The sequence below is a fragment of the Saimiri boliviensis genome, chromosome 4 (assembly GCF_048565385.1).
Source record: "Saimiri boliviensis isolate mSaiBol1 chromosome 4, mSaiBol1.pri, whole genome shotgun sequence".
Classification (NCBI taxonomy): domain Eukaryota; kingdom Metazoa; phylum Chordata; class Mammalia; order Primates; family Cebidae; genus Saimiri; species Saimiri boliviensis.
Window position 1 is genome coordinate 47,065,241 of NC_133452.1, and position 27,921 is coordinate 47,093,161.

At 35.9% G+C, this 27,921-nt stretch overlaps 1 protein-coding gene across 1 annotated transcript; it reads left to right on the forward strand.

Moving 5' to 3' along the window:
• The first annotated feature begins 3,068 nt into the window (after positions 1-3,068).
• Positions 3,069-27,921, forward strand: SERINC1 (serine incorporator 1). Its single transcript, XM_003932370.4, has 10 exons — positions 3,069-3,192; positions 14,436-14,597; positions 16,450-16,619; positions 17,480-17,559; positions 18,170-18,307; positions 20,008-20,177; positions 20,317-20,407; positions 22,985-23,129; positions 23,237-23,467; positions 24,840-27,921. Exons 1-10 carry the CDS (start codon positions 3,154-3,156, stop codon positions 24,973-24,975), a joined length of 1,362 nt encoding a protein of 453 aa, XP_003932419.1. The 5' UTR covers positions 3,069-3,153; the 3' UTR covers positions 24,976-27,921.

Here is a 27,921-nt window from a genome sequence, read left to right on the forward strand (position 1 = left end):
TAGGATAAGCTTGGTAATCCTGCTTTACATTTTTCTCAGGGTACAATGATCGCAGCTATAGTATATCTGGGAGATTCTTTATTTACCCATATGTAAGAATGAACGTGGACTATCTTCTAAGGCAAACCTTAAGCCTGACTATAGTACTCCACAGTTTTCTCAGCCCATTCCCGTGCATGTCTATTCTGACAAGTATTCTGGTCTTTTTCCTGAATTTCCCTAAAAGTCTATTAATTTTACATACCATTTATTTGAATGTTAAAGTTTATATCTTGTCCTTAATTGACAACACAGAGCATTCATGCTCTGATTTTTGACAAAGAACACTTGAGCTCTCTGATGCCACATATGATCAAAAGTCTAGTTATGAAAAATGATATTCTAGGAGGCCTGCCAGAAGGCTATGAAGTCCATCCTTCCCTCCATTAGTATTTCTTAAACTATATTCCAAAGAATAATTATAGTGCATATTAATACATATTTCATAAGAAAAAAGATTTTTCAAGGTCAAGTTTAGAAAACATTAGGAGTGAAGGAATTCAACATGCTAATAAGCAACTTCAATCACAAAAGAAGAATGTAACAGGCAGTACCTTCCAAGCTTATCTGAAATTTTTTTTTGGCATAGCTACTTAGTAACATTCTCAAAAAAATCATTACTCCATTTTTTTTTTTTGGCCCACTAGCCCTTAATCAAGTCAGAGAACTGAGTTATTAGATAGCATGGTTTTTTATTTGTTTGTTTGTTTGTTTGTTTGTTTTGAGTTGGAGTCTTGCTCTTGTCACCCAGGCCATGTGCAGTGACAAGATCTGGGCTCACTGCAACCTCTGCCTCCCAGATTGAAGCAATTCTCCAGTCTCAGCCTCCCAAGTAGCTGGGATTACAGAGGTGCATCACCATGCCGCACTAATTTTTGTATTTTTAGTAAAGATAAGTTTTTGTCTTGTTGACCAGGCTGGTCTTGAACTCCTGACCTCAGGTGATCTGCCCGCCTTGGCTTACCAAAGTGCTCAGATTGCATGTGTGAGCCACCATGCCCGGCCAGATAGCATGTTTTGTACTAATTCACTTACTTAGACTAATTTGTATTTTGGCATTATATGTTATAAATGTGTTACAGGAAGTAACCTGGAGAAATGGTTGCTCCTACCAAAATACTGGTATATATTGAGAAAACTATGCTTTGAGTTGTGTTTGGGTTCAAATTTGAAAAAGTCATCATTTTAATTTTTTTTTTCATAGTTGGCAAAGAGAAAAACAAGACCGGTGTTTAAGACTTTTCTAACTAATAAAATAGTCTATAATTTATATACTGTTGTGTCCAATTAAATGTTGTATATATACAACTTAAGTGAGCAAATTCCACTCCACATAGCCTATAAGTTAAATAAATTTTTTAAAGGTATTTAAAGGCTAAGTGTTACATTCCAGAAAGATTAATAAGGACTTTCGTATTTAACACTGAATATCTCAGACGAAAAATCTCTGTTGAATAGGGCAAGAACTTACGAATATCTCAGAAACCCTCTTGAATGTAGCAAGAAACAAGATTCTGTGCAAATTTAAAAGACCCATTCTCCATTTGTCTAATCAACATATTTTTCACGACCTTAAAGTTACTTGCATGTAAGTGTTTTTTGTCTTTTTTCTCTGGTACTTTGAACATTTTAAGGACTTAACAGGATTCTTTTCTCCCATAAATAACACACTAAGTTTAGCATAATTAAAATTACTGTTAGGTTTCTAATTTCCATTTCCACAATTCTTTTTTTGTTTATGAGATGAGGTCTCACTCTGTCACTCAGGCTGGAGTGCAATGGTGCGATCTCGGCTCACTGCAACCTCCGCCTCCTGGGTTCAGGCAATTCTCCTACCTCAGCCTCTCTGAGTAGCTGGGATTACAGATGTGCACCACCATGCCCAGCTAATTTTTTGTATTTTTAGTAGAAACGGGGTTTCACCATGCTTGTCAGGCTGGTCTCGGACTTCTGACCTCGTGATCTGCCGCCTCATCCTCCCAAAGTGCTGGGATAACAGGCATTTTCACAATTCTTTCAACTTTATAGACACTCTATTATAACTAATACTTTGTTTTAGGAGTGGTCTACAAAACCACTGATAGGGCAAAGAAGAAAAAGGCAAGATTGTCCCTTAGTGGTTGCAATAATTAGGAGTAGGGATTCTAACATTCTTCCAGATTCCTAGGTGTTTACCCCACCTCCACCCATGCAATTTTTGTAGATTTTACAACATTTTCTTATTATTAGTTATGGGAATGACCATTTCAAGTTTGAGCTGTTTCCCAGAATATTTTCAAGAACCAACAATTCTAAAAAAATAACTGGAAACTTTATATGAATGCATTTGCTGCAGATGTGTATCATCACCTAATATGCAACGGTTCCACACATCTCAACAGCTCCTGACATTTGAAATCAATGTTTGAGGTTTTATAATTAGTATGTCTTATCCAACTAATTAAAAATAATTTTAATGTGCAAATTTCTATTAACATCTTAATAGGACAAGAAATTAAAATATAAGTCAACAGCAAACAAAAATGATAAAGAGAAACTGAAGCACGCGGATTAATATAAATATCCCAATAAAACTTGTTCGGGCAGCGGGCTACAAGAATACGTTGCGAACGTAAGTGAAAAACAGGATGTAAACGTGGGAAAAATGGGAAATAAAAAAATTAGGACGGACAGACACTGAGAAGGAGGAAGCAATCCCCTAAACAGCAGAGAGGTTCCTCAGTTAGAGTTGGGCGAAACGTCAACCCCCACCTCAGGTCTATGCTCTACTGGTGCCCAAATTCAAGTGAATGGTAATTAAAGGCGGGTTTTGCTCACACCGTTTTCTTAATTTGGCAAACTACGGTCTCCACATTAGCCATAAGCCTCCAGCCAGCAGTCTTTGGAAAATTCTCTTGGAAAAATGACAGCCACGCACTAAGAACGCGCATGCGCAACCTGAGCGCAGCGCGCTCCTTGCCTTAACCAACCCATGCCTGGAAGGAAGTGACGCAAAGCTGAGGGGCGGGTTGGGCTCTTCGCCGGAAGTGTGTCTCAGATAGTAAATAATCTCGGAGAGGCGAGGGAGACTGACTCCATCTTGTCTGCACCCGCTGCTCTTGTGACGTTGTGGAGATGGGGAGCGTCCTGGGGCTGTGCTCCATGGCGAGCTGGGTAAGGTGCTTTTTGCGGCCTCTGGGGTACTAACGTGAGAGACTAAAGAGAAGGCGACCCAAGCCGGGGCTGGGTGAGCCAGGCTGGAGCCTGGTGCCCCACCCAGCAGGGATGACTCCTCTGTCCCCGTTTTCTTACCTTCTCCTCTCGTCACTCTGATTCAGCTTCAGGGCTTTAGGTCTTGCGAAGAACTGATTACGGGCCGTAAGGTGTAGTGGCGATGGGAAGATGACCCAAGTGCAGGAAGAGAACAGGAGTAGTGCCCCGCCCCCACCCTGCTTGTGCGCCCAGTCTCCCATTCTTTCAGGTCCCTTTTGGTTGTTTTGTTTGTATCTGCCTAGTCCGTCTCTACAAACGTCTTTGGCTCTTTCCTTCTGTGGGGTACCCACTCTGTTGTCATGCCTTTCATCTTTCCTGGCGACCTTAGACTGTCGCACTGTCGTTCTGGGAGTCATGTCGCCCTCTTTGTTCTTTGGCGCAGGTTATGATTTAAAACCTGCGACATTTTAAAAAATGTCGTCATTTGGGACCGCCTGGCAGTAATGTTAATGTATTAATACTGTTTTTGAAACAAATAGTCGTAGCAGAGCTATGACTATTTGAAGCGTCCGTTTAAAATTTCAACTTGAAATTGAAATTTTCAATTGACACACGCATGTTTTGTGCCTAAAGACAAAATTGTCATTAGGCAAAAGGCATGCGTGTGTCATCTGAAATTTCATGCTTAGCTGCACGTTGCATTTTCATTAAAGTGTTGTTAGAGTAAAACCATTTTCAGTATAGTGGCAAGACTTTTTGGTCCATGTGGCACAAATTTCAGTTTACTTAAGGTAACCTCTGCCCCCTCCAAAAGAGTAGGGAAAACATTGGCAGTGCAGTTAACAAAGATATTTGTAATTTTAGGAGAGGTTTTTGGATTCAAATCACTTTTCTTTAGTCTGGAATTTGTTAATTCTGTTTCTAACAATTGCTTTTCTGACTTCCCAAATGATTCCGTTATATATACTTTAACCAACATATTTTACATACCTCTTTTCAAAAAGGTTAGATACATCTTGAACTAAAAATGTTGAATTTTAATCAGATAATAATGTAGAGGTTGTTACTCCATCCAGGCTGTTTCCTTGATAAACGTGTTATTGCTTCTTGCATGGAAACCTGGTATATTTTATTTCAATAAGATATTAGAGAGTTTAATTATTGACATTTGTACAAAGGAGGCATAGTGTAATAAACACTTGAAAACATAAGTGATTATGTAAGATTGTTTTTATCAGTTTTTTAAAATTGAATGATGTTATACAATGTAATTTATAATGTCGTATCTCATCCAGTTATGAAGTGGGCATGCTGTAGTTTTTTGTACATAATATTTAAAAGGTGAGATACATATTTTCCATTTTACAACATAGATTGCCTTTTTTGATTAGAAGAATGTCTGTGATAAAATTGACATTACCTTTTAGTTGCTGTGTTAATAGCGAAATACATTAGAAAGGTAGCAGCCGTGAGGCAGTATTTTAGAGACAGGGTTTCAAGTATGTTGCCTGGGCTGGAGTGCAGTGGCTAGTCATAGTGAACTGCAGCCTGGAACTCCTGGGCTCAAGGCTTACTGTAATACCACTGAGCAGAAATTAGAGTGTTAAATTGTTCACTTTTTGTTTGCTGCTTAAGAGGCCTAGAATTAGATTGATCATAATCCTTGGTTCGTGGCAGTATAATTTTTTATTCATGCATGTTTGGCTCTCTTTTTTATTGGTAATTACTTTAAACATTATAAACATCATACCAACTAATCCTATACTACAGCATTACGAGCCAATAATACCTGCTTACATGCTTTCCCCATCCCAGTCTCAACATTGGTATTAGTGAGTAGATAGACCAATACCTATCAAGATATTTAATATCGTTAAGTCATTAAGAAAGAACTAGTGATTACTGGGTGACTATTTTGTGCCAACCTCTTCCAAATTTTTGTTAATACAATGACTTGTTTTATAGAAATGATTTATAGTTGCTATGAATGGTCAAGCAATGCAGAGTAAAAATTAAGTAAAAATGTCTCCCCAAAATCTTCTCTCACAGTGCGTATATGCAAATGGGTGGATGAATAGACAAAGGTATAGTCTTAGGCATGGCAGCATTTTAAACATATTTTTAAGTAAAGCATTGAATTTAATTTTTGTTGAATTGAACAAAAGAAAAACAAAAATTAGGCCTGACACGGTAGCTCATGCCTGTAATCCCAGCACTTTGGGAGGCCGAGGCAGGTAGATGACAAGGTCAAGACTTTTCTCTAGCTGCGTGCATCTCTCAGTAAGTTCAGATACACGTAATGATTGATCTAACCTTGGAAGTTATCCCTACCACAATCTTCTGACCTGCTCTAGTCTATACTGGTAGTCACTGGATCTCACTTTATCCTCAAATGAGGATGTACATTTTCTCTCTCTTCTGTTGAAACCTTTTTTGCATTTCTTGTTTTATTTTGTGGTTGATGACCATGTTTTGGTATAGTGCTCCTTAACAGAAGCACATAGAAGGTATACTTTGGTCATAGAATTCTAGATTGGAAGTCATTTCCCCTCAGAATTTGCATGCTCCTTTGTAGACTTGCAGTGTTGCTACTGGGTATTCTGAAGTCATTTTAGAAACTTTCTATGTGACCTCTCCCTCCTTCCCTTTTCCACCAGTTAATTACATTTCTTGAGTTCTTTAATTTTGTCGCCTGTATTTTCTGCATTGTCTTTCTGTTACTCAAATAGTGTGGTTCCTGGACTGAAACTCCAGGTTTCTTCCTTCCTGCCTTCCATCTCACTGGCTTTTTGTACTACTTTCTGAGATATTTCCTTGATTGTTTTCAGGGCTTCCATTGAATTTTACTTTTTTAAATTTTTTAATTGATTGATTGGACTTCTGTTGAATTTTTAAACCTCTGTTATAGGGGCAGGGTGCTCACGCCAATAATCTTAGCACTTTGGGAGGCCAAGGTAGGCAGATCACTTGAGCCCAGGAGTTGGAGACCAGCCTTGACAACATGGCAAAACCGTGTCTCTACAAAAAATACAGAAAAAAATTAGCCAAGCATGTATCTGTGGTGGTTCCAGCTACACCCAGCACATCTGTGATCCCAGCTACTGTGGAGGCTGAGGTGGGAGGATCACCTAAGCTCAGGGAGGTTGAGGTTGCTGTGAGCTGTAATCATGCCACTGCACTCCAGTAAAGGCTGCATTCTACCCTGGGTGACAGAGTTAGACTCTGTCTCAAAAAACCAACAACAGTAAAAACCTCTGCTATACATTTTTAATTACCAAGAGGTTTTTTTTTTTTTTTTTTTTTTTTCTCTGTTTCGTTTTATTTCAAGACGTAGTCTCGGTTTGTTGCCCAGGATGGAGTGTAGTGGCATGATCTCAGCTCACTGAAACTTCTGCCTCCCAAGTTCAAACAATTCTTGTGCCTCAGCCTTCTGAGTAGCTGGTACTACAGGTGTGCACCACCATCCCTGGCTAATTTTTATATTTTTCATAGAGACTGTTTCACCATTTTGACCAAGCCAGTCGTGAACTCCTGACCTCAAGTGATCTGCCAACCTCGGCCTCCCAAAGTGTTAGCATTACAGGTGTGAGACACCCCTCCTGGTCTCTGTTCCATTTTTATGGCATCTTGTGTTTGTTTCATTGAGGTACTCTTTCTCCTGTTTAAAAAAATCTGTATTTTTATCTTTATGATGTACCCTATACTATATAATTTATATAATGTACTCTGTAAGTATATTAGCAATACCAGATACTTTTATGTCTGCACATAATTTCTTTTTTTTGCAAGTTTCTCCTATCCACTCTTCCCACTTAAGTTTTCATTGATCTTAGTGTTTTTCTCGGTTTTCAGTGGTCAGTAGCTGTTTGTTCATATTTAAGAGTGGGACACTAAAGAAGCTAGTATAGGACTTGTCAGCTATGACTGTAGTGAAGTGATCTGGCTGAACCATTTAATTGTACAAGCCTAATGCAGATATTTATCTAGGGCTATTGATAGATGCAGGGTACACTTCTGATCTCCTACCTGGAGAAAATACCTGCATTCTGGAAGACAAGTGAGGAAAGAATGATGAGGTTCTTCACGTTCAGTACATTAAGTTTGATTTAATTTTATGTTTCAGTATGGAACCCCTTTTGTCAACTCTACTTGGTGTTCACCTATCAAGCCTTATATTTTATTTTATCCTTTTCAGTTGGCTAGTGTAAGAAATGGAATGAAATCTGGGAGTCTTAACTGCTCTTTGGAAAGACGCTGAACCAATCTTCTATTTCTACTCCACCTTTAGCGTTGCTTACAGAGGCACCTGGTGCCACCAGTTCCTGAACTATTTGGGGATTCTGCTGAATGAATTGTGTTGCTCGTTAACTTTTTCCTTTGATAACTTAGAATTCATCTTTCTCTGTTAAGGCTGTTACTACTTTGTACTTTCCACATTTGTTCTTCTAGTTCTTTTTGACTTTTACATTTTATTCCTTCTTTTTTAAAGAAAAAAATAAAACCAAAACCTTTATTTTTTATTTTGTTGGGATTTCTAAAGGAAGTATAGGTAAATTAATGTATTCAGTCAGCCATCCTTAACCAGAAGCACTTTGTACTATTATTTTCATGTTGCCATTATGTTACACCCTAGAAACATTGACTGGGGACATTCTATGTTTTAATAAGCCCTTCTCTAGCAGTTGTTATAGTTTGAGAACCAATAATGCTCTAAACTTAAGTGAATGCAAAGCTCTCTACCAGTCCTTGGCTTACCATTGCTTTGCTCTGATTTTTTATTTTAATGTCATCTTCTGATGGACCACATTTTTGTCATTAGTAGATTTTTCAAAAAAGGAGCCGGGCGCGGTGGCTCAAGCCTGTAATCCCAGCACTTTGGGAGGCTGAGGCGGGTGGATCACGAGGTCAAGAGATCGAGACCATCCTGGTCAACATGGTGAAACCCTGTCTCTACTAAAAATACAAAAAAAAAATTAGCTGGGCATGGTGGTGCATGCCTGTAATCCCAGCTACTCAGGAGGCTGAGGCAGGAGAATTGCCTGAACCCAGGAGGCGGAGGTTGCGGTGAGCCGAGATCGCGCCATTGCACTCCAGCCTGGGTAACAAGAGCGAAACTCCGTCTCAAAAAAAAAAAAAAAAAAAGGGATACTAGGGGTGCTGGAATCTCTATGTTCTTTCATATTTGAAAATGCCTGCTAAATTCTTGAGAGACATTTTAGACTGGTATAACATAGTATACAATTTCCTTCAGAACTTGGTAGTTATTTCTCCATTGTGTTCTGTCTTACATCAGACTGTTGTCTACACCCTCCCAGAACACCTCTGCACAGATTTGTTTCTTCTGCCTGAGTAGCTGAAGAGTTTTTCTTTATCTTAGAAATTAAATAACCAGATAAGTCTGAGTTTAAATCTTCTATCATTTTTTTTCCCTTCTCAAAAAGAATTGTGCTTTTCTGATTCATATTTTCCCATCTAAGGAATTTTTCTTATATTTTATCTGTGACTATCCTTTAATTCATTTATTTAGAGGATTCTCTATTTTAAGGACTTTTTAAAGTTAAGGTATAATTTACATACAATAGAATTTACTTTTTGTAGTATACTGTTCCATGACTTTTGACAAATGCATCTAGGCATGTAACCATTTTGGAATAGTCGTCATCCTAACAAATTGCACTGTTCTGTCTTTGGCAGCCTCTGTTTTGTGTCTTCAGGATTTTGCCTTTCTAGAGTGTCACATTAATGAAATCATACAATAAATAGCCTTTTGAGTCTGGCTTCTTTTACTTAGCCTAATTCATTTGAGTTTCATTTTTCATTTATATGTTCTTATTGTTGAGTATTGTTATTGTTTGGATTTACCACAATTTATCCATTCACCATTTGAGGAACATTTCCAGGTTTTGATGATTACAAATAAAGTAACTATAAGCATTCCCATAAAGATTTTTTGTGTGCGTATAATTTTAAGTTTTTATTTCACTTGAATAAATATCTGAATGTGGTTTTGCTTATTCATACAGTAAGTACATGTTTGATTTAAAAATAATAAACAGTCAAACTGGTTTCCAAATGGTTGTACCATTTTTCATTCCCACCACTAAAGAGAGTCGTAATTGCTCTGCATTCTTGTCAGTAGTTGGTTATCATCAGTTTATTTCATTTTAGCTATTCTAATGTGCATATAATACTATCTCTGATTTTAATGTACATTTCCCTAATGGTTAATCATACTGAGCACTTTTTCTTGGCTTATTTGCTATCTATATGTCTTTGATTAAAGTATCTGTTTAAATATTTTGCCCATTTTTTAATTGAGTTATTTGTTTTCTTATGAGTTTTGAGAATTCCTTTTATATTCTGGATTCAAATGATTTATCACATACCTGACTTGCAAATATTTTCAAGTTTATGGCTTGCATTTTCATTCTCTGAGCAGTGTGTTTAAAAGAGCAAAAGTGGCTGGGCGCGGTGGCTCATGCCTGTAATCCCAGCACTTTGGGAGGCCGAGGCGGGTGGATCACGAGGTCAAGAGATCGAGACCATTGTGATCAACATGGTGAAACCTTGTCTCTACTAAAAATACAAAAAATCAGTTGGGCATGGTGGCTCATGCCTGTAATCCCAGCTACTCAGGAGGCTGAGGCAGGAGAATTGCCTGAACCCAGGAGGCGGAGATTGCGGTGAGCCGAGATCGCGCCACTGCACTCCAGCCTGGGTAACAAGAGCGAAACTCCATCTCAAAAAAAAAAAAAAAAAAAAAAAAAAAAAAAGAGCAAAAGTTCCTAATTTTGATGAGGCCCAGTTCACTTTTTTTCTTTGTGAGTCATGTCTTTTTATGTGGTATCTAGAAAATCTTAGTTAATTTTTATATGTAGTTTGATTGTGGCTTAAGGTTAACTTTTTTAAAAAAGTATGAATATCCAGTTTTTTCAGCACCATTTATTAAAATGATTATCCTTTCCATATTGAATTGCTTTGGCATCTTTGTCAAAAATCCTTTGATCATATTTGCATGAGTCTATTTCTGAACTTTGTTGTGTTCTCCATAGTGTGTCCACCCTTTTCCCTATATCACTCTGTTTTAATTACTGTCACTTTATGCTAGTCTTAAAATCAGTCAGTGTGTCTTCCGATTTTGCTCTTCTTGCAGACTTGTTTGAGCTATTTTAGTGTTTTTGCCTTTTTATATAAATTTTTGAAGCAGCTAGTTTATTTCTGTAAATCTGATGCTGGGATTGTAATTGGAATTGGGTTGGATCTATACATAAGTTAGAAAAGAACTGGTATCTTGAAAATACTTGTCTTCCAATCCGTGAGCTCTGTATACTTTGCCATTCATTGAGGTCTTTCATTTCTTTCACCAATGTTTTGTATAGTTTGAGAATCTTGTATGTTTTGTTAGATTTATAACTATTTTCTTTCTTTCTGTTTTCCGTTGTATTAATACACAGAAACATGATTGATTTGTATATATTGACCTTCATCATGTGACCTTATTAAACTGATGAGTTAGTTCTAGTTGCATTTTTGTAGGTTCTTTGTGGGGATTTTTATTATTTTTTTGTTTTGTTTTGTTGTCATTCAGGCTGGCGTGCAGTGGCACTATGATATCTCACTGTATCTTTCAACTCCTAGGCTCAAATGGTCCTCCTGCCTCAGCTTCCCAAATTGCTGAGATTACAGATGTGAGCCATCGTGCATGGCCCTCTTTGGGATTTTCTATGTAGACAGTTGTGGTATATGTGAAGAGGGCAGTTTTGTGTCTTCCAGTCCAATTTTTATGTTTTTTTTTTTTTTTTCTTGTCACATTCTATTGGCTGGGACCTCTAGTTTGAAGTTGAATTCAAATGGTGAGAGAGGTATTTTTCCTTGTTTGAAATCTTACGGGGAAAGCATTCAGACTCATCATTAATTATGGATAAGAGCTGTAGATATTGATAACTGCCATTTATCAAGTTAAGGATGTTATCTTCTATTCCTTGTTTGCTGACAGTTTATATCATAAATAGGTATTGAATTTTGTCAAACGGTTTTTCTACATCTGTTAAGGTGACAACAGTGCTTTGTCTTTAGTCTGTTTATATGGTGGAGTTCATTGGTTGATTTCTAAAAGTGGAACCAGCCTTGCTTTTTCAGGCTAAACCCTACCTGGTCACAATATATTGTCCCCCTTTTTTTTTTCTTGAGACAGAATCTGCTCTGTCACCCAGGCTGGAGTGCAGTGGCACAGTCTTGGCTCACTGCAACCTCTGCCTCCCAGGTTCAAGCAATTTTCCTGCCTCAGCCTCCTGAGTAGCTGGGATTGCAGGCACCCACCACCATGGTCGGCTAATTTTTTGTATTTTTAGTAGAGACAGGGTTTCCCTATGTTGGCCAGGCTGGTCTCAAACACCTGACCTCAGGTGATCTACCTGCCTTAACCTCCCAAAGTGCTATGTATTATCCTTATGTACTTTCATATTGCTGTTTTTGACCTGCTAAAATAACACTAAGAATTTGTTTATGAGGGATATTGGTCTATTGTTTTCTTATGATGTCTTTGGATTTAGTTTCAGTCATTCTGGCCCATTTTTTTAGACAAGAAGAATATATCTATTTACTATTTCTGTTGTTCTTTATTCCTTTGTATGCAGATCCAGATTTCTGTCTGGTATAATTTTCTCTTGGAGGTTTTCCTTCAACATTTCTGGTAGTTTAAATCTGTTTGTTTCGATTGTTTTGTCTTTTCTATTCCTGAAAATGACTTTATTTTGTCTTAATTTTTGGAAGATGTTTTCACTGAGTACAGAATTCTGTTTATATATTTTTTTCTTTCAGTACCAATTTTAGACTTGAACTGTTTCCTACTAGAAGTGTGATTTATTTCTTTGTTCCTCAGTATATAATGTACATTTTATTTTTCTGATTATTACATTTTAAAAGTAATTTGATTATGATGTGATTTGGTGTGGTTTTCATCATGTTTATTTTGCTAGGGCTTTGCTGAGTTTCCTGGATCTGTGAGTTTATAGTTTTCATAAATTTGGAAAAATTTTGGCAATTACTTCCTCAAAAGCATTCTTGTGTCTCTTCTCTCCAATTCATTTCTCACCAATTGAAGTCCATTTCAGGGATTCTAATTTCACTTATATTGGGCTACTTAAAAGTTGTCTCACAATGTTCTGATCCTTTTCTTACTTTTATCTGTCTTTCACATTTTGGATCATTTCCATTCTTACGTCTTCAGATTCATTATTAATCTTTTCTTCTGTCTTGTCTATTTTTAGGGCTTATTTTGTCATCTGGAGAAGTATGTTATGGGTCTTAATTTTAAATTATCTTCTATGTCTGTCCATAACATGATCGAGTTTTCCTCTGCCTCCTTGAGCATGTGAAATATATTCACAATAATACTACAATGCCCTATTTATAAATGAACTCAGTTATCTGTATCGTTTCTAGGTTGGTAGCGCCTGATTGATCTTCATTATAGGTTGTATTTTTCTGGTTTTTTGCATGCCTGCTAATTTTTTGTTAGCTACCCAGTGTTAATTTTTCCTTGATCAGTGTTGGATATACCTTTATTTTCAAGAAAGTATTCGTGGGCTTTTTTTCTTCTACTTGGGTGATTTTACTTAGAGACAATGTGATCTTTTTGTTGTTTGCCTTGAGGTTTCATTAAGTGCAACTAGTGCAACCTTTCATTTGCTGGCTGATTTTTCTAGGGTCTTAATGGCCTTCTGATGCCTCTACCCAATGCGTCATGGATTACAAAGTTTTTCACTTCTGAGTGGTTAAATTTCCAGACCCGCCCTGCAGTGGACATTCTCCCCAGGCAGAAACAAGAGCCAGTCATAGGGTTCCCATTGTCTCTTCACAGAAATTACTGCCTTACCTTGCCCTGTTGTTCATTTGTCTGAAAAACTTATTTTTTCCATTATTTAATGCAGGAGGATAAGTCTGGTTACAGTTTCTACATCTTGACCTGAGTGTAAAGTAATTATCCCAAGCCTTTTTTCATCAGTAATTTTGTTTTTACCTGTTTGTTTTGTTTCTTGATAGTTATTAGTTAATTCTGGTTTTTTCCCTTCTCATTTCTTTAGCCCTTTAATTTCCACTTTCCATTGTGTCCTGTTCTTATTTCATTTTTGAGTTCTCCTTTTTTATTTTTTTTAAATCTTTTTGTTAACTTTTCTATAGCTCAAGTGAAATACTGTTAGGGAATTTCCTTTTCTTACTGGATTATATTTATTTCAGACTGAATTATTCATATGCCTTATATTTTCTTCATTCCTTTTTTTTTTTTGGAAAGGAGATGTTTATGTTTAATTTTTGCTAAAGTATGTTTACATAGTTACCATGACATTTATTTCTGTCTTGTGGAAGTTTAATATAAAGCAACTTTGTTCTTACTATGTTTTGGTTGCTATAGTGGTCTAGCTTCTACAACATTCCCTCACTGTGGTATCTACTCTCTTTTCCCCTAGAGCTATAATCCTAGGGCTGCATATCCTGGTCCATCTGACTTTTAAAAGTCTGACATCTTAGCCCAGGTTATGGTATTATGAAATACTTACTCTATAGCTTTCTGAGATATTGTTAAATACTCTGTACCAGTGCTCCTCTCTCCTGGACAGGAAGATATTCCATTCCCTCAGGGGCATAATGCTAGTTTAGCGTGGTGGTCACTGGAGAAAGTTAGCTAGCCCCCATTGTATTATTATCCTTTTTGCCTGACTCTGGTTGTAGTTTTCGTTGTTATTGCTGTCACCAGGTCAAAAGAAGGAAAAGATAGGGCTGTCAGTTAACTTTTTTTCCCCTCCCTGGATGTATTTGAGAATCCTCAGAATTTTGTGTATTCATCAGTATAGTATCTGGGGGCTAAAGGGCAGGGGCTGGAGGTGGGCTTAGTAAAAGCTGTGCTGTGAATATTCCATTTCTTTTTCTTCTCTGAACTTTGGTTACTCCTGATGATTTTCCCTTCTTTTTGTTTTAGTTGATTTATTTGTTTTACTTGGCATAGAGTCCAAGGGCTTGCTTGTCTTTACGCCTTCTTAGAAGTTGCTAAATTCTGTGGTATGTAGATAATTTATATAAACCAAATACTTTATGTCTCTTGGTGTAATTACTTTTAGTCTTTTTCTTTTTTGAACAGATAGAACATCAGTTTTCATTGTATCATTTTAAGATACACTGAGTTTTAATAATATTCTTTTTCCCAGATACCGTGTTTGTGTGGAAGTGCCCCGTGTTTGCTATGCCGATGCTGTCCTAGTGGAAACAACTCCACTGTAACTAGATTGATCTATGCACTTTTCTTGCTTGTTGGAGTATGTGTAGCTTGTGTAATGTTGATACCAGGAATGGAGGAACAACTGAATAAGGTTAGACTTGTTTCTTATTTATTAACTGAAGCTATAGTGTATATATGTATATGTATAAAACTGATTTGGGGATATTGTAAACAGAATAATATAGAATAAGATAATATGTAATCTTGGTTGTAGTAGTTCATAATCTTTTAGTAAAGACAAAGATAATGTAAGTTAACTTGTTAAGTTCTATGATGGTGGTACAGAAAATATATTGTGGTAATACACAGAAAGAAGTATAATTCTAAGCAGGTGTCAGAATCTCAGTGTCTCATGGAAAAAAGAATAAAGAATGTTCTAAGAATGATTAGAACTAGCATGTACAGGGATTGAAAAATAGAAAGCATAATGGGTATAAAAGAGCTTTTCAAGCAAAGTATCTGTACTTTAGGAAGATTAATTTGACAATTAATAAAGTATAAAAGTAGCAGTTAAATGTGGTGGCTATTGCAGTGGTATAATAAAGAAGAGAATAGAGGACCTGAAGTAAGATTTTCTGGATGTAGAATTAACTAAGCCTGGTACTGAAATATTGGCAGTGATGGAATCATAAATCAACCAGGTTCTGACCCTAGAAAACTGGGAGGAAAGTATTGTCATTAACCCAGAAAGAAAAATTTTAAGTGTACCAGGTTGTAGAACAAAATGGGGAACATAAAATAAATTTAGTTTTTAACATGTTGACTTGGAGATATTGCATCATGCACATGTATACATATGTATGTCTTAGTTCAGGCAGCTATAACAAGAATATCATAGACTGGGTGGCTTAAGACAAAAATTTCTCAGTTTTGGAAGCCGAAAGTCTGAGATCAGGGTGCTAGTATGGTCAGTTCTGGTCAGAGTCTTACTGCCGATTTACACATGGCCATCTTCTCACATTGTTGAGAGAAAGCAGCAGCAGTTTTCTTCTGTCTGTTCTTATAAAGGCATTAATCCCATCCTGAGCACTCTAGCTTCATGATTTAATTACTACCTAAAGGCCTCATCTCCCACTATCCTCCCATTGAAAGTTAGGGTTTCAGCATTTAATTTTGGGTAGACACAAACATGAAGTTCATAACAATATAGAGCACTAAGTGGAAAACATGAATGAATTTAAAAGAGAAACCAGAGCTAGAGACTGCCTTGAGGATAAAAATAGAATGTTGAAACCATGGCAGCATATGCTGAAGATCATTCAGAGTGAGCAGACCTAGAACTTTGCCAAAATCTGTTAATTTAGGGAGTTGGTGGAGAAAGGAAAACCTGGTTCTGATCCTAGAACACTGGGAGGAAGGGATACTAGAAAAGAAAAAAGAAAATATACAGGTTATAGGAAGAAAATTTTAAGAATGACAGAATAGTGTCTGTATAAAAGTGGGATTAAGGAATGTGATTAAGCAGTAGCCTTTGTATTTGAAAACCAGTACATGACCCCTGTCCTGAAAAAGCAGTTTTTTTAGAGTGCTGGGACTGGAAGGAGTAGGAGGAAATTATTTATTTTTGTATATATGAATAATAGATGTATTAATAGTTCTGAACAGATGTCTCAGAAATAGCATTTGCACAACTAAAACAAGTATATCATACTATTCAAGTAGAATGCAAGTTTTAAAAATGTAGAATAAATCTATAACTCAAAATGCACATCCAGAATAGAGTTGGTATTGTAGTTTATTATTTGATCACATGGGGATTTAACTCTTTTTTTCTCCACTATATCCAGTTAATATGTGTCAGACTCATCTTGAATACATATTCATCATAAATTATAAAGCAAATTCCAGTTTTCTAAACCTTTACTTAAGCTATTCAGTTACATAGAATTTTTAGTTTTACTTAATGAAAAAATTATGGATTCTAAACTCTTTTGTTTTTCTAGATTCCTGGATTTTGTGAGAATGAGAAAGGTGTTGTCCCTTGTAATATTTTGGTTGGCTATAAAGCTGTATATCGTTTGTGCTTTGGCTTGGCTATGTTCTATCTTCTTCTCTCTTTACTAATGATCAAAGTGAAGAGCAGCAGTGATCCTAGAGCTGCAGTGCACAATGGGTAAGTTTTCAAATAAACTTCAGTATAAAAGCCTGGGTAGCCACACCAGTCCCCAACCCAAATACTATTACATAAAGTTAACAGTATTTAGATGCTGATGTGAAGTCAATAAATCTTATGGTTTATGATAAAGGAGAAAGGAAATGAAGATAATTTCTGAGTACAAGTGTATACTACATACATGTATGAACATGTTTTTGACAAAAGGAGGAAATATGACAATTACAGTCCTTGTTTCTGCAGCTGATCACATGTTCGTAGCTGGTATTGATGACTGCCTTCTTCTGCTACCCATTCTGTATTTTCTTTGCCTTCAGCAAGCACGTCAGCTGGTCATTGTTTTTTTCCTGGTGGAGTGACCCAGTGACGTCCATGAGCCCCTACTTTAACTGGAGGACCACAGTGATGTTCTGGGTCCCCTGGAATCAACGTCAGCTCAGAGCCAGTGTCCAGTAGTCCCTGAAGTGTCTGATCATTTCCCATTTTTTTCCAGCCATTTGCTATGATGCATCCTCTAGCACTATCTGGGCTTTAACCAATCCATTCCATTCACATTTTGACTTGCCTTTGTTATCATACTTTTCTTTGCTTTGTTCTTTCCAGTTGGAAACATTATATAAGCTTGGATTCATAGTGTGGTTAATTTCACTCTCTCTCAGAACTAAGTTATCTAAATAGGATGATGACCTCATTTTGTAGTTACAAATATGGCTACATTCCAGATCATCATAATATCCTTGTAAAGAAGTAGAACATTCACATGATGTGTAGCTATTTGTTAAGATGCAGTTAAATGATTTTATATATGAGAATATTTGATGAATGTTTATTAGTAAAAAATTATATTTCTTTTTGTTTAGATTTTGGTTCTTTAAATTCGCTGCAGCAATTGCAATTATTATTGGGGCATTCTTCATTCCAGAAGGAACTTTTACAACTGGTAAGAAGTCTTTTTTAAGTTGATGTTGATATTTATTTATTTTGTTTTATTTTTTTATTTTTTTTTTGAGACAGAGTTTTGCTCTGTTGCCCAGACTGGAGTGCAGTGGCATGATCCTGGCTTACTGCAACCTCTGCCTCCCAGGTTCAAGTGATTCTCTGGCCTCAGCTTCCCAAAGAGCTGGGATTACAGGTGTGCGTCCCCACACCCAGCTAATTTTTCTATTTTTAGTAGAGATGGGTTTCACCATATTTGCCAGGATAGTCTCCATCTCTTGACCTCGTGATCTGCCTCAGCCTCCCAAAGTACAGGGATTACAGGTGTGAGCCACCATGCCTGGCCTGTTGTAGATATTTTATAAAGGAATCTGAAATAATTACCTGGAACTAGAATAAATAATTACCTGAAACTATAGTTATTTGTCTTTTGGGGTGGGTGGGTCTGTGGGTAGGGGTTTGTGTGTATGTGTATGTGTGTGTGTTTCCACAGTTGGCAAAATCAAGATGTTCATATAAAATTTTATTTTCCTTTTTGTGTACTGTGATTGTAAAAGGAAACAGTAAAAATCAAACTAACCAATCACTTATGTATGCTTTTTTTCCCTTTTCAGTGTGGTTTTATGTAGGCATGGCAGGTGCCTTTTGTTTCATCCTCATACAGCTAGTCTTACTTATTGATTTCGCACATTCATGGAATGAATCATGGGTTGAAAAAATGGAAGAAGGAAACTCGAGATGTTGGTATGCAGGTAGGTTTTCATCGCAGAACATCTTCAGTATAGTTGCACTTTGAAGTCGAGAATAGATATGAGACTAGGAAAATCACTTAGGATTTTTATGGTCTGATTTCCTGCGAAGTGGTTTTTAATGTAAACTTTGTGAGTGTCAATATATCACATTGTATCAGCAACTTGGTGAGCAGCTCTTTTAGCAGATTAAGAGGGAACATAACCCAAAGAACCAGGAAAGTATCCAAAAGAACCTGAATAGCTAAAATAAATGTTCCAGAGCATATTACTGAAAGCATGTGCACTTCATAGCCTAATTTTCTAATCTGCAGTGGGTTAAAAGTCAAATATTAAAGGGAAGAGGACTGTTAGTAATAGATAAACGGTGATACATTTCATAAACAGCAGCAAGTAAAGCAACTCAGGGACACATTTTATGCAAGTATAAAGGATGCTTTTATGTGCATCAATAACAAAGGAATTCCTATAGTAATGTAATTGATTATAATGACGAGGTTGAATCCTATAGGGTTATACTTTGAAACAGAGATCACAGTTAAAATACTTACAGGGCCAAACAAAAATGAAGGACGGGAAGACTAAGTTTAAGTGCATAAGCTTTGTGCAAATAGTAGGGACTACAATGAATTGGAGAGTATGAATGCCTCCATCTAAAGTGCATTGCTACTGCTCAGCTCCATTTGTTAGTTGCTTTAGACTGTCAACTCAGTATTGCTTGATTTTTCTAATTTTTTTTTCAAAAGAAGTCATAAATGTGGATTTTCATGCTAAATGACCTGCATTTCAGCTAAAAAAAAATTTAAATTGGAGTACAAGCCAAATCCAGTGTGTCTGTTGGCCTAATATTCCTCTCACATAACTAATTTGTGGTGTTTGATCTCAGTGGTTCACCTTAAAAAAAACTGGTGCTCAAAGAAATGAGCTTTAGTCATTTTGGAAATTTCACTTAGGTAGAATACCTTGTTCTCAAAATCCAAAAGTCTAATGCAAGGGTTTCTGTCTCTTTTGTTCCCTACTGTATCCCCAGGGCCTGGAACATAGGCATTCAATAAATATTTGTTGGATGGATCCCCTGTCAGCAAGGCAAATCTATATAAATGCTTGTATATTAAGCACATATTAGCATAAAGGCTAAACAACTTGTGTATGTTGAAATTTACATAGAAAAAGCATAGGTTGACTTATTAAATAACAGTGACTTACCCTTGCATAATATGTATCTTTTAAGATTTTAGTTGATGAGGAAAAGCATCATTGTTTTGAGGGCTTAACATTAACAATGAAAATAATTTTCTTAATACCCTTGTTTACAACTGAGTGATAATGGTTCTTTAAAAACCCTAGGTAATATTCCTCTTATAGACTTATAGTTATTTTTCTTTATTTTGAAAATAATGGCTAACATGTAAACATAGTTTGTAAACTCTAATATAGATATTAGTATTAAATCATATTAGTTTTATTAACTTGCTGTCCTTGCAAATATATAATAGTGAGCTATGTGTAAAAACTAGAATTCTTCAACAATAAATGGCAGAATTAATTTTCTTTCCTGCTTTTATAGCCTGTATAATGCTGACAATGTTAGTTGCTTAAAATATATTTTTTGACAAAATGAGATTGTTTATAAAACAGGTCCCACTTTTAATTCCTATTATTTCTGATAAAAAGCTAATTATCCAATTATATTTCTTTCACAGCCTTGTTATCAGCTACAGCTCTGAATTATCTGCTGTCTTTAGTTGCTATCGTCCTGTTCTTTGTCTACTACACTCATCCAGCCAGTTGTTCAGAAAACAAGGCATTCATCAGTGTCAACATGCTCCTCTGCGTTGGTGCTTCTGTGATGTCTATACTGCCCAAAATCCAAGTATGCCCTTCATAGCATTAGATTTTATGAAGCTTATACCTTTTTAAGTTTTAAAAAATCTAGAATGATATCAGAATATTTACCTGTGTTGCTTTAATATATGTATATGTATATATTGATTTTATTTTATTTTTTGTAGGAATCACAACCAAGATCTGGTTTGTTACAGTCTTCAGTAATTACAGTCTACACAATGTATTTGACATGGTCGGCTATGACCAATGAACCAGGTGTGTTTTGTTGTTTGTATTATATGTTTCTAAAGGTTCTGCAGGTGTTGTTTTTCTAGAAATTATCTTTTTGTGAGATTAAGCTACATAAAAATTAGGCTTCTAGAGGAATAAAGTATGAAAAGTTCATCTTTGATGTATTACTATTTTTTCACTTAGTTTCTTTCATCAATAACAACATTATAAGTTTACACATATAGCTAAGAGAAATTGCGAGTTCATTTTCAGAGCACCACAATAAAACAAACATCACAGTAAAGCAAGTCAGAGGAATTTTTTGGTTTCCCAGTGCATATAAAACTTTTGCTTATCTCATACTGTAGTGTGTTAAGTGTACCACAGCATTATGTCTAGAAAAACAATGTACATTCCTTAATTTGAAAGTATTTTCAAAAAATGCTAACAGTAATCTGAGCCTTTAGCAAGTTGTAATCTGTTTGCCGGTAGGGGGTCTTGCCTCCATGTTGATGGCTGCTGACCGAACAGGGTATTGGTTGCTGCAGGTTGGGGTGGCTGTTTTAATATCCTTAAACTAAGACAACAGTGAAGTTTGCCACATTGATTGACTCTTCCTTTCACAAAATATTTCTTTGTAGCATATGATGCTGTTCTATGTCATTTTACCTAGAGTAGAATTTTCTTCCAAATTGAAGTCAATCCTCTTCAACGTTGCTGCTGCTTTAATAAGTTTGTGTAATATTCTAACTCCTTTATTGTCATTCCAATAATATCATGGCATCTTATCAGGAGTAGATTCCATCTCAAGAAACTACTTTGCACATCTATAAGAAGCAACTCCTCATCATTCAGGTTTGATAATAAAATTGTAGCAATTCAGTCACATCTTAAGGTTCCACTACTAATTCTAGTTCTCTTGCTTTTTCTACCATATTGGTAGCTATTTCCTCCACTGAAGTCTTGAACTCCTCAAAGTCATCCGTCAGGGTTAGAATCAACTTCTTTCAAACTCCTACTAATGTTGAGATTTTGACATTTCCTATGAACCATTAATGTGCTTAATAGCATCTAGAAAGGTGAATCCTTTCCGGAAGGTTTTCAGTTTACTTTGCCCACCCAGATCCATCAGAGGAATTACTCTCTATGGCAGCTGACCGAACAGGGTATTGGTTGCTGCAGGTTGGGGTGGCTGTTTCAATATCCTTAAACTAAGACAGTGAAGTTTGCCACATTGATTTCTAAAACAATAAGATTTAAATGTTGAAATTACTTCTTTTTCCATGGGCTGCAAAATAAATACCTTAGCAGACATGTAAATATTACTCTCCCTATACATCTCTATCAGAGCTTTGGGTGACCCAGATGCATTGTCAGTGAGTAGTAATATTTTGAAAGGATCTTTCTTTTGGCAGTAAGTCTCAGCCGTGTGCTTAAAATATTCCATAACCCATACTTTGAACAGATGTACTGTCATCTAAGCTTTTTGTTTTCACAGAGAGGCTAAATAGACTTAGCCTAATTCTTTAAGGGCCCTAGGATTTTGGGATGGTAAATGAACATTGGCTTTCTCTTAAAATCACTGTCTGCATTAACCCCTAACAAGAGAGTCAGCCTGTATTTATAAGCTTTGAAGCTACGCATTGACTGGCTTCTCTGTATCTATGAAAGTCCTAGATGATATCTTCTTCCAGTAGAAGTCTATTTTGTCTTTATTGAAAATCTGTTATTTGGTATAGCTACTCTTTTTTTTTTTTTTTTTTTTTTTTTTTTTTGAGATAGAGTTTTGCTCTTGTTGCTACTCGAGAGGCTGAGGCAGGAGAATTGCTTGAACCCAGGAGGCGGAGGTTGCAGTGAGCCAAGGTCCCGCCACTGCACTCCAGCCTGGTGCCTGGTGACGGAGTGAGACTCTGTCTCTAAATAAATAAATAAATAAAAGAATTATTTTCTTTGATTTATTTCATCCAGTTAGGCTTTAAGATAAGTTTGACAGATCTGGCTTTGTGGGAGAAAAAGATGTATTTTGGACATTTTAATGAATATTTTACCAACCCTGCTTTCTTTATTATAAAAGAATAAAACTAAATAAGCAGTAGGACATTATATCATTTGGTAATTCCCACAAGGCATTTGCTGGAGTCTTTATAACTGGTTTTTGTGTAAGCTATCTTGCTTTTTTAACAATGTGCTTTATCAAATTGATGAGCTTCATAAATCAGTATCATAATCTCACCATATGAGAGAAAAGCCAGTGTATTATGGTTTAGAATCTCTGAATTTTCTTTCTAAATCTACTAGAATTATGCTAACCTTAAAAAGTTCACCTATATTTCACCTCTTTCCTGTGATTAATGTAGAGGTAGTTTATTGCTCAGCTGTCACATGTTGTTGAAAATTAAATGATTTAACTTTTCCAGGTGCTTCTGTAAAATCAGAACAACTTCAGTGGTATTATTATTAATAAGTACAAGTTGCCTTCAATTATTTTTGTTATAGTGATGACTTTTCCAGCAAATTATTTTGAATTTGCAGGAGTATAGAGAGTTAAAAATAACCTTTTTTTTTGCTCTCAAAAACATTTTTCAATATATCCTAACATTTTAATTTGGCTTTATGTTGCAGAAACAAATTGCAACCCAAGTCTACTAAGCATAATTGGCTACAATACAACAAGCACTGTTCCAAAGGAAGGGCAATCAGTCCAGTGGTGGCATGCCCAAGGAATTATAGGACTCATCCTCTTTTTGTTGTGTGTATTTTATTCCAGGTAGGAAAAACTATGGACTTTTTTTTAAACAAGAAGTCTGTTTATTTATGAATAATTTCTTTTAAAAATGTTCTTTTCCTTCTCTCCTCCTAAACTCTTTCTTGCAGCATCCGTACTTCAAACAATAGTCAGGTTAATAAACTGACTCTAACAAGTGATGAATCTACATTAATAGAAGATGGTGGAGCTAGAAGTGATGGATCACTGGAGGATGGTGATGATGTTCATCGAGCTATAGATAATGAAAGGGATGGTGTCACTTACAGTTACTCCTTCTTTCACTTCATGCTTTTCCTGGCTTCACTTTATATCATGATGACCCTTACCAACTGGTACAGGTATTTATATTTCATGAAAATTCTGGATGTGTGAATCTTGATGGCGTTTTTATGATTCTCTTGTGAAACCGTGATGTGATACGAAGTACTTTTTGTCCTCTGATATGTTTAAAAATGTACAGCTAAATGAATAGCGAGATCAGCATGAGAAATGCAGTCTTTACTTCCTTGCATTAATAACACAATCATTGAAATAGTTCCAAATCTTGGAGAGATTAAAATAAAAGTTTTCATGAAATGAATACATTTTTTTACAAAAATGTGTGTTGATAGTGGATCTAACATATTTATTTTTTTAATTCTGTAAATTTGTTCCCAACATAATGAAGTAAAGGATACATCCTTTTTTTTTCTGTTTTGTTTGAACTGTCATTAAAAGCTCTGAAAATCTTTTAATTTAGGTGTGAATTCATTAATGCAGATAGATTCTTAGAATTCTTACAAACTACAATTTATGATTTTTTTTTATCACTTCAAACTTAATCCATAAGTCTTTTTCTATTAAGAGGAAGATAGCAATTTATAGTATTTCATTTTTGAAAGTTTGTTTTTGTCCAAATGATTACTGAAAGATTTGGTCAGAGATTCAAATTGAACTATGTGGTTTGGGAAGTTCTGTTTTTAATAACATTTTAATGCATAATACTCATAAACAATTTGTAAGCAGACTTTCAGTATCAGCAAAACATGGAGGAAAAAGTTTATTCTTCGTTGTATTTCTCTGAGTGCAGCCTTTACTGATTTTTATTACTGAAAATTAAATATATACATTTAATTCCTACACTGTAATGTATTAAGCTATAAGAATCCAGCTGGTTCTTAATTCAGATCCTTGGCTGTCAGATAATAGTAGATGTTAAAGCTTTATACCAGAAGGATTTTGGTATATTTTATTAACTGCAAAACCAGCTGACCTTGAGATAATAGTTCCTTCCCACTCTCTTCTTTCTTTTTCTAAGGTAATGTCTCTGAGTCATACCAATCTTTTAATTCTGAGAAGGCAGGGGTGAGGGGGAAATGAGGTGAGGAGTTCCATATACACTTTGAACAGTCTTATGTAATAGTGACATCTTATTTATCCAGAGGTCACATTCTGTTTCTCTAATAACATGGCAGAGATGTATAAAGTGCCTCTGAGATAATGCAAAATAACTGTTTCAGAGACCTATGTACTTTACTCCACTAAAGGAAATTACAGGTTTTTGCCTTCACATCGGCAGTATGGAAAGAAAGGGAACAGAGTAGATGCAACAACAGTATATCTCAAATAACTGTATACAAAGAACATTTCTGAATTAATGAAATTTCTTCACTTGATGGCTGATAATTCAGCCCCCTTGCCTCTTTTTAATAATTCTCCCTGAAATTTTAGGTATGAACCTTCTCGTGAGATGAAAAGTCAGTGGACAGCTGTCTGGGTGAAAATCTCCTCCAGCTGGATCGGCATCGTGCTGTATGTTTGGACACTCGTGGCACCACTCGTTCTTACAAATCGTGATTTTGACTGAGTGGGATTCTAGCATGAAAGTCTCACTGATGATTGCTTATTTGAAACAGTATTCCCAACTTTTGTAAAGTTGTTTATGTTTGTGCTTCCCATATAACTTCTCCAGTGTTCTGGCATGAATTAGATTTTACTGCTTGTCATTTTATTTGTTATTTTCTTGCCAAGTACGTTGATATGTGAAGTAGAATGAATTGCAGAGGGCAAGTGTTATGGGTATGGTGATGAGTTAGTAAAAGTGGATAGTATTGAGCTTATTCTCTGCTCTGTACCAGTGAAATGAAGAGTAAAAACAAAATTGCTTGACTATTTTAAAATTATGTTAGATCTTAAGCTGTTTTAGGAAGCATTGAAGCAAATGTTTGGCTGCCTTTTGAAATATTTGATGTGTCGCCTGGCAGGAGACTGCAAAGAACATGGCTTATTTTAAAATTATATAAACAAGTCACTTAAATGCCAGTTGTCTAAAAAATCTTGTCAGGTTTTCCCCTTGCTATGGAACATATACAGGTAGGGAGTGTTCAGTAGACAATACCGTAGGTTATGGATGGAGGTGTGGGTACTAAATTGAGTAACGAGTAAATAATCTTCTTTGGGTAGAGATGGCCTTTGCCAACGAAGTGAACTGTTTAGGTTGTTTTAAACTCATGCAAAAGTATGGGTTAAGTGGAGATGTTTGGGACTCTGAAGATTTAGACAAGGTTTTAAGGATAATCATGGGTTATAAGGAAGTGTTTGAAAGTCAGTTCTAGGCCAGCATGGTAGCTCACCCATGTAATCCCAACACTTTGGGAGACTGAGGTAGGTGGATTACTTGACCCTAGGAATTCAACACCAGCCTGGGCAACATGGCGAAACCCCGTTTTTACAAAAAATACCAGAAAACAAGCTGGGGTTGGTAGCATGTGCCTGTGGTCCCAGCTACTGAGGAGGCTGAGGTGTGGGGTATTGCTTGAGCCTAGGAGGCCAGAGGTTGCAGTGAGCCTGTCACACCACTGCACTCCAGCCTGGGCAACAGAGTGAGACCCTGTCTCAAAAAAAAAAAGTATTGAAAATCAAAGGTGGTAAAATTTTTGACAGAGTAGGAAGTAACTGCAAAATACCAAGCTTTAGTAGGTACTTACACAAAATCTAGTCCAGTTCTCTCATTTTAAAAACTGAAGACACTGAAGTCCAGGCTTAAATAGCTCAAATAGCTAATGAGTGGCAAAGCTGGGAAATTTCAAGTCTGTCAATAATAGTATTCTGAATACATGCTTAATTGATTTTACACCTCATTACTGGTGAGTAATTTATGTGATGTGGATTGCTGGTGTCCAGCATGACCCATAGACAGGTCAGAAGAATGATGGAATGATTTAGAATAAACTTCTGCTTATAGTATACTACACAGTTCAAAAGATGTTTAAAATGCTTTTGTATTTACTGCTATGTAATTGAAATATATAGATTATTGTAACCTTTTGACCTGAAAATCAAGCAGTTTGACAGTTTAGTTATTTGTATGTGTCACTAGTGTCTAATGAAGCTTTTAAAATCTACATTTTCTTCTTTAAAAGTATTTATTAATGTGAATGGAATATAACAATATAGCTTAATTCCCCAACCTTATTCTGCGTGTATTGTATTCCACAATTTTGAATGGCTGTGTTTTACCTCTAAATAAATGAATTCAGAGAAAGTATGTAGTGTACTGATTATTGAGCAACTTAACTTTAGGTGGCCATAATATTTAGAGCTCCTTTCTTCCTATATAGAGAAGAACCTGGCACTAGAAAGTAACTGCCTGTTTTCTGTCCTGATAATTGTTTAGAAGGTAGTTATTACCCTTTGGTTGTCTGTAAGTGACCCCAGAAGTAGGATCTCAAAGGTAAAGTGGCATTCTTTCCCTAAGAATCTTCAGTACATGGACCAGTTTACTTTGAAGAATATTAATACATTGAGTGGCTATTATACATCTACTATCTTCCAGCTGTTTTTTCTAGTTGCCAATTTTGATGCTGTCTTCTTTCGCTGATATTTTAGTATAAAGACTTCCCTTACTAAAAAACACAATGTTTTTTAGGTTCATACCTACTTTTACTGATAAAATACTCCAAGGTTTATACCTAATTTTACTGATAAAATACTCCAACTCATGTTAGTTACTAAGTTTTAGAATATTTTATTCCATAATTCTTGTGAAATGGTCTTTCTCCAACATTATAAGCAGCACAATGCCCATAGTCTTGAGCATTTATCCCAGATAAAATCTTATGTTCACATAAAAGCCTGTATATAAATGTTCATAGCACCTCTATTCGTAACAGACAAAACTGGAAACAACCCAGATGTCCTTCAATGGATGAATGAATAAGCACACTGTGGTAAACCTATATTATAGAATATTACGTTAAAAAGGAATGAAATACTAGTACGTGCAACAACTTGAATGCTGGTTTAAAAAAAAATCCAATCCCCAAAGATCACATATGATATAATTCCATTTCTATAGCATTCGTGTAATGATACAATTATAGAAATGGAGAACAGATTAATGGTGGTTTGGGGTCAGGGATGGGAGGGGAGCGAGAGATCTTTGTGGATCATGGATTGTGCCTTTAGTGTTGTATCTAAAATGCCACTGTAAAATACAAGACAATCTAAATTTTCTTCTGTGTCTTCTAGGAGTTGTTTAATTTTACATTTAGTTCTGTGACCCATTTGAGTTAATTTTTGTTGAAGCGTGTAAAGTCTGTGTCTAGATTCATTTTATTACATGTGGATGTCCAGTTTTTCCAGCATCGTTTGTTGAAAAGGAGTATTTTTACCCCATCATATTACCTTGTCCTTTTGCTAGACATCAGTTGACTAAATATGACTGTTTCTGAACTCTGTTCTGTTTCATTATTTGTCTATTGTTTTGCCAGTACCACACTATCTTGATTATTAAAGCTTTATATTAAATCTG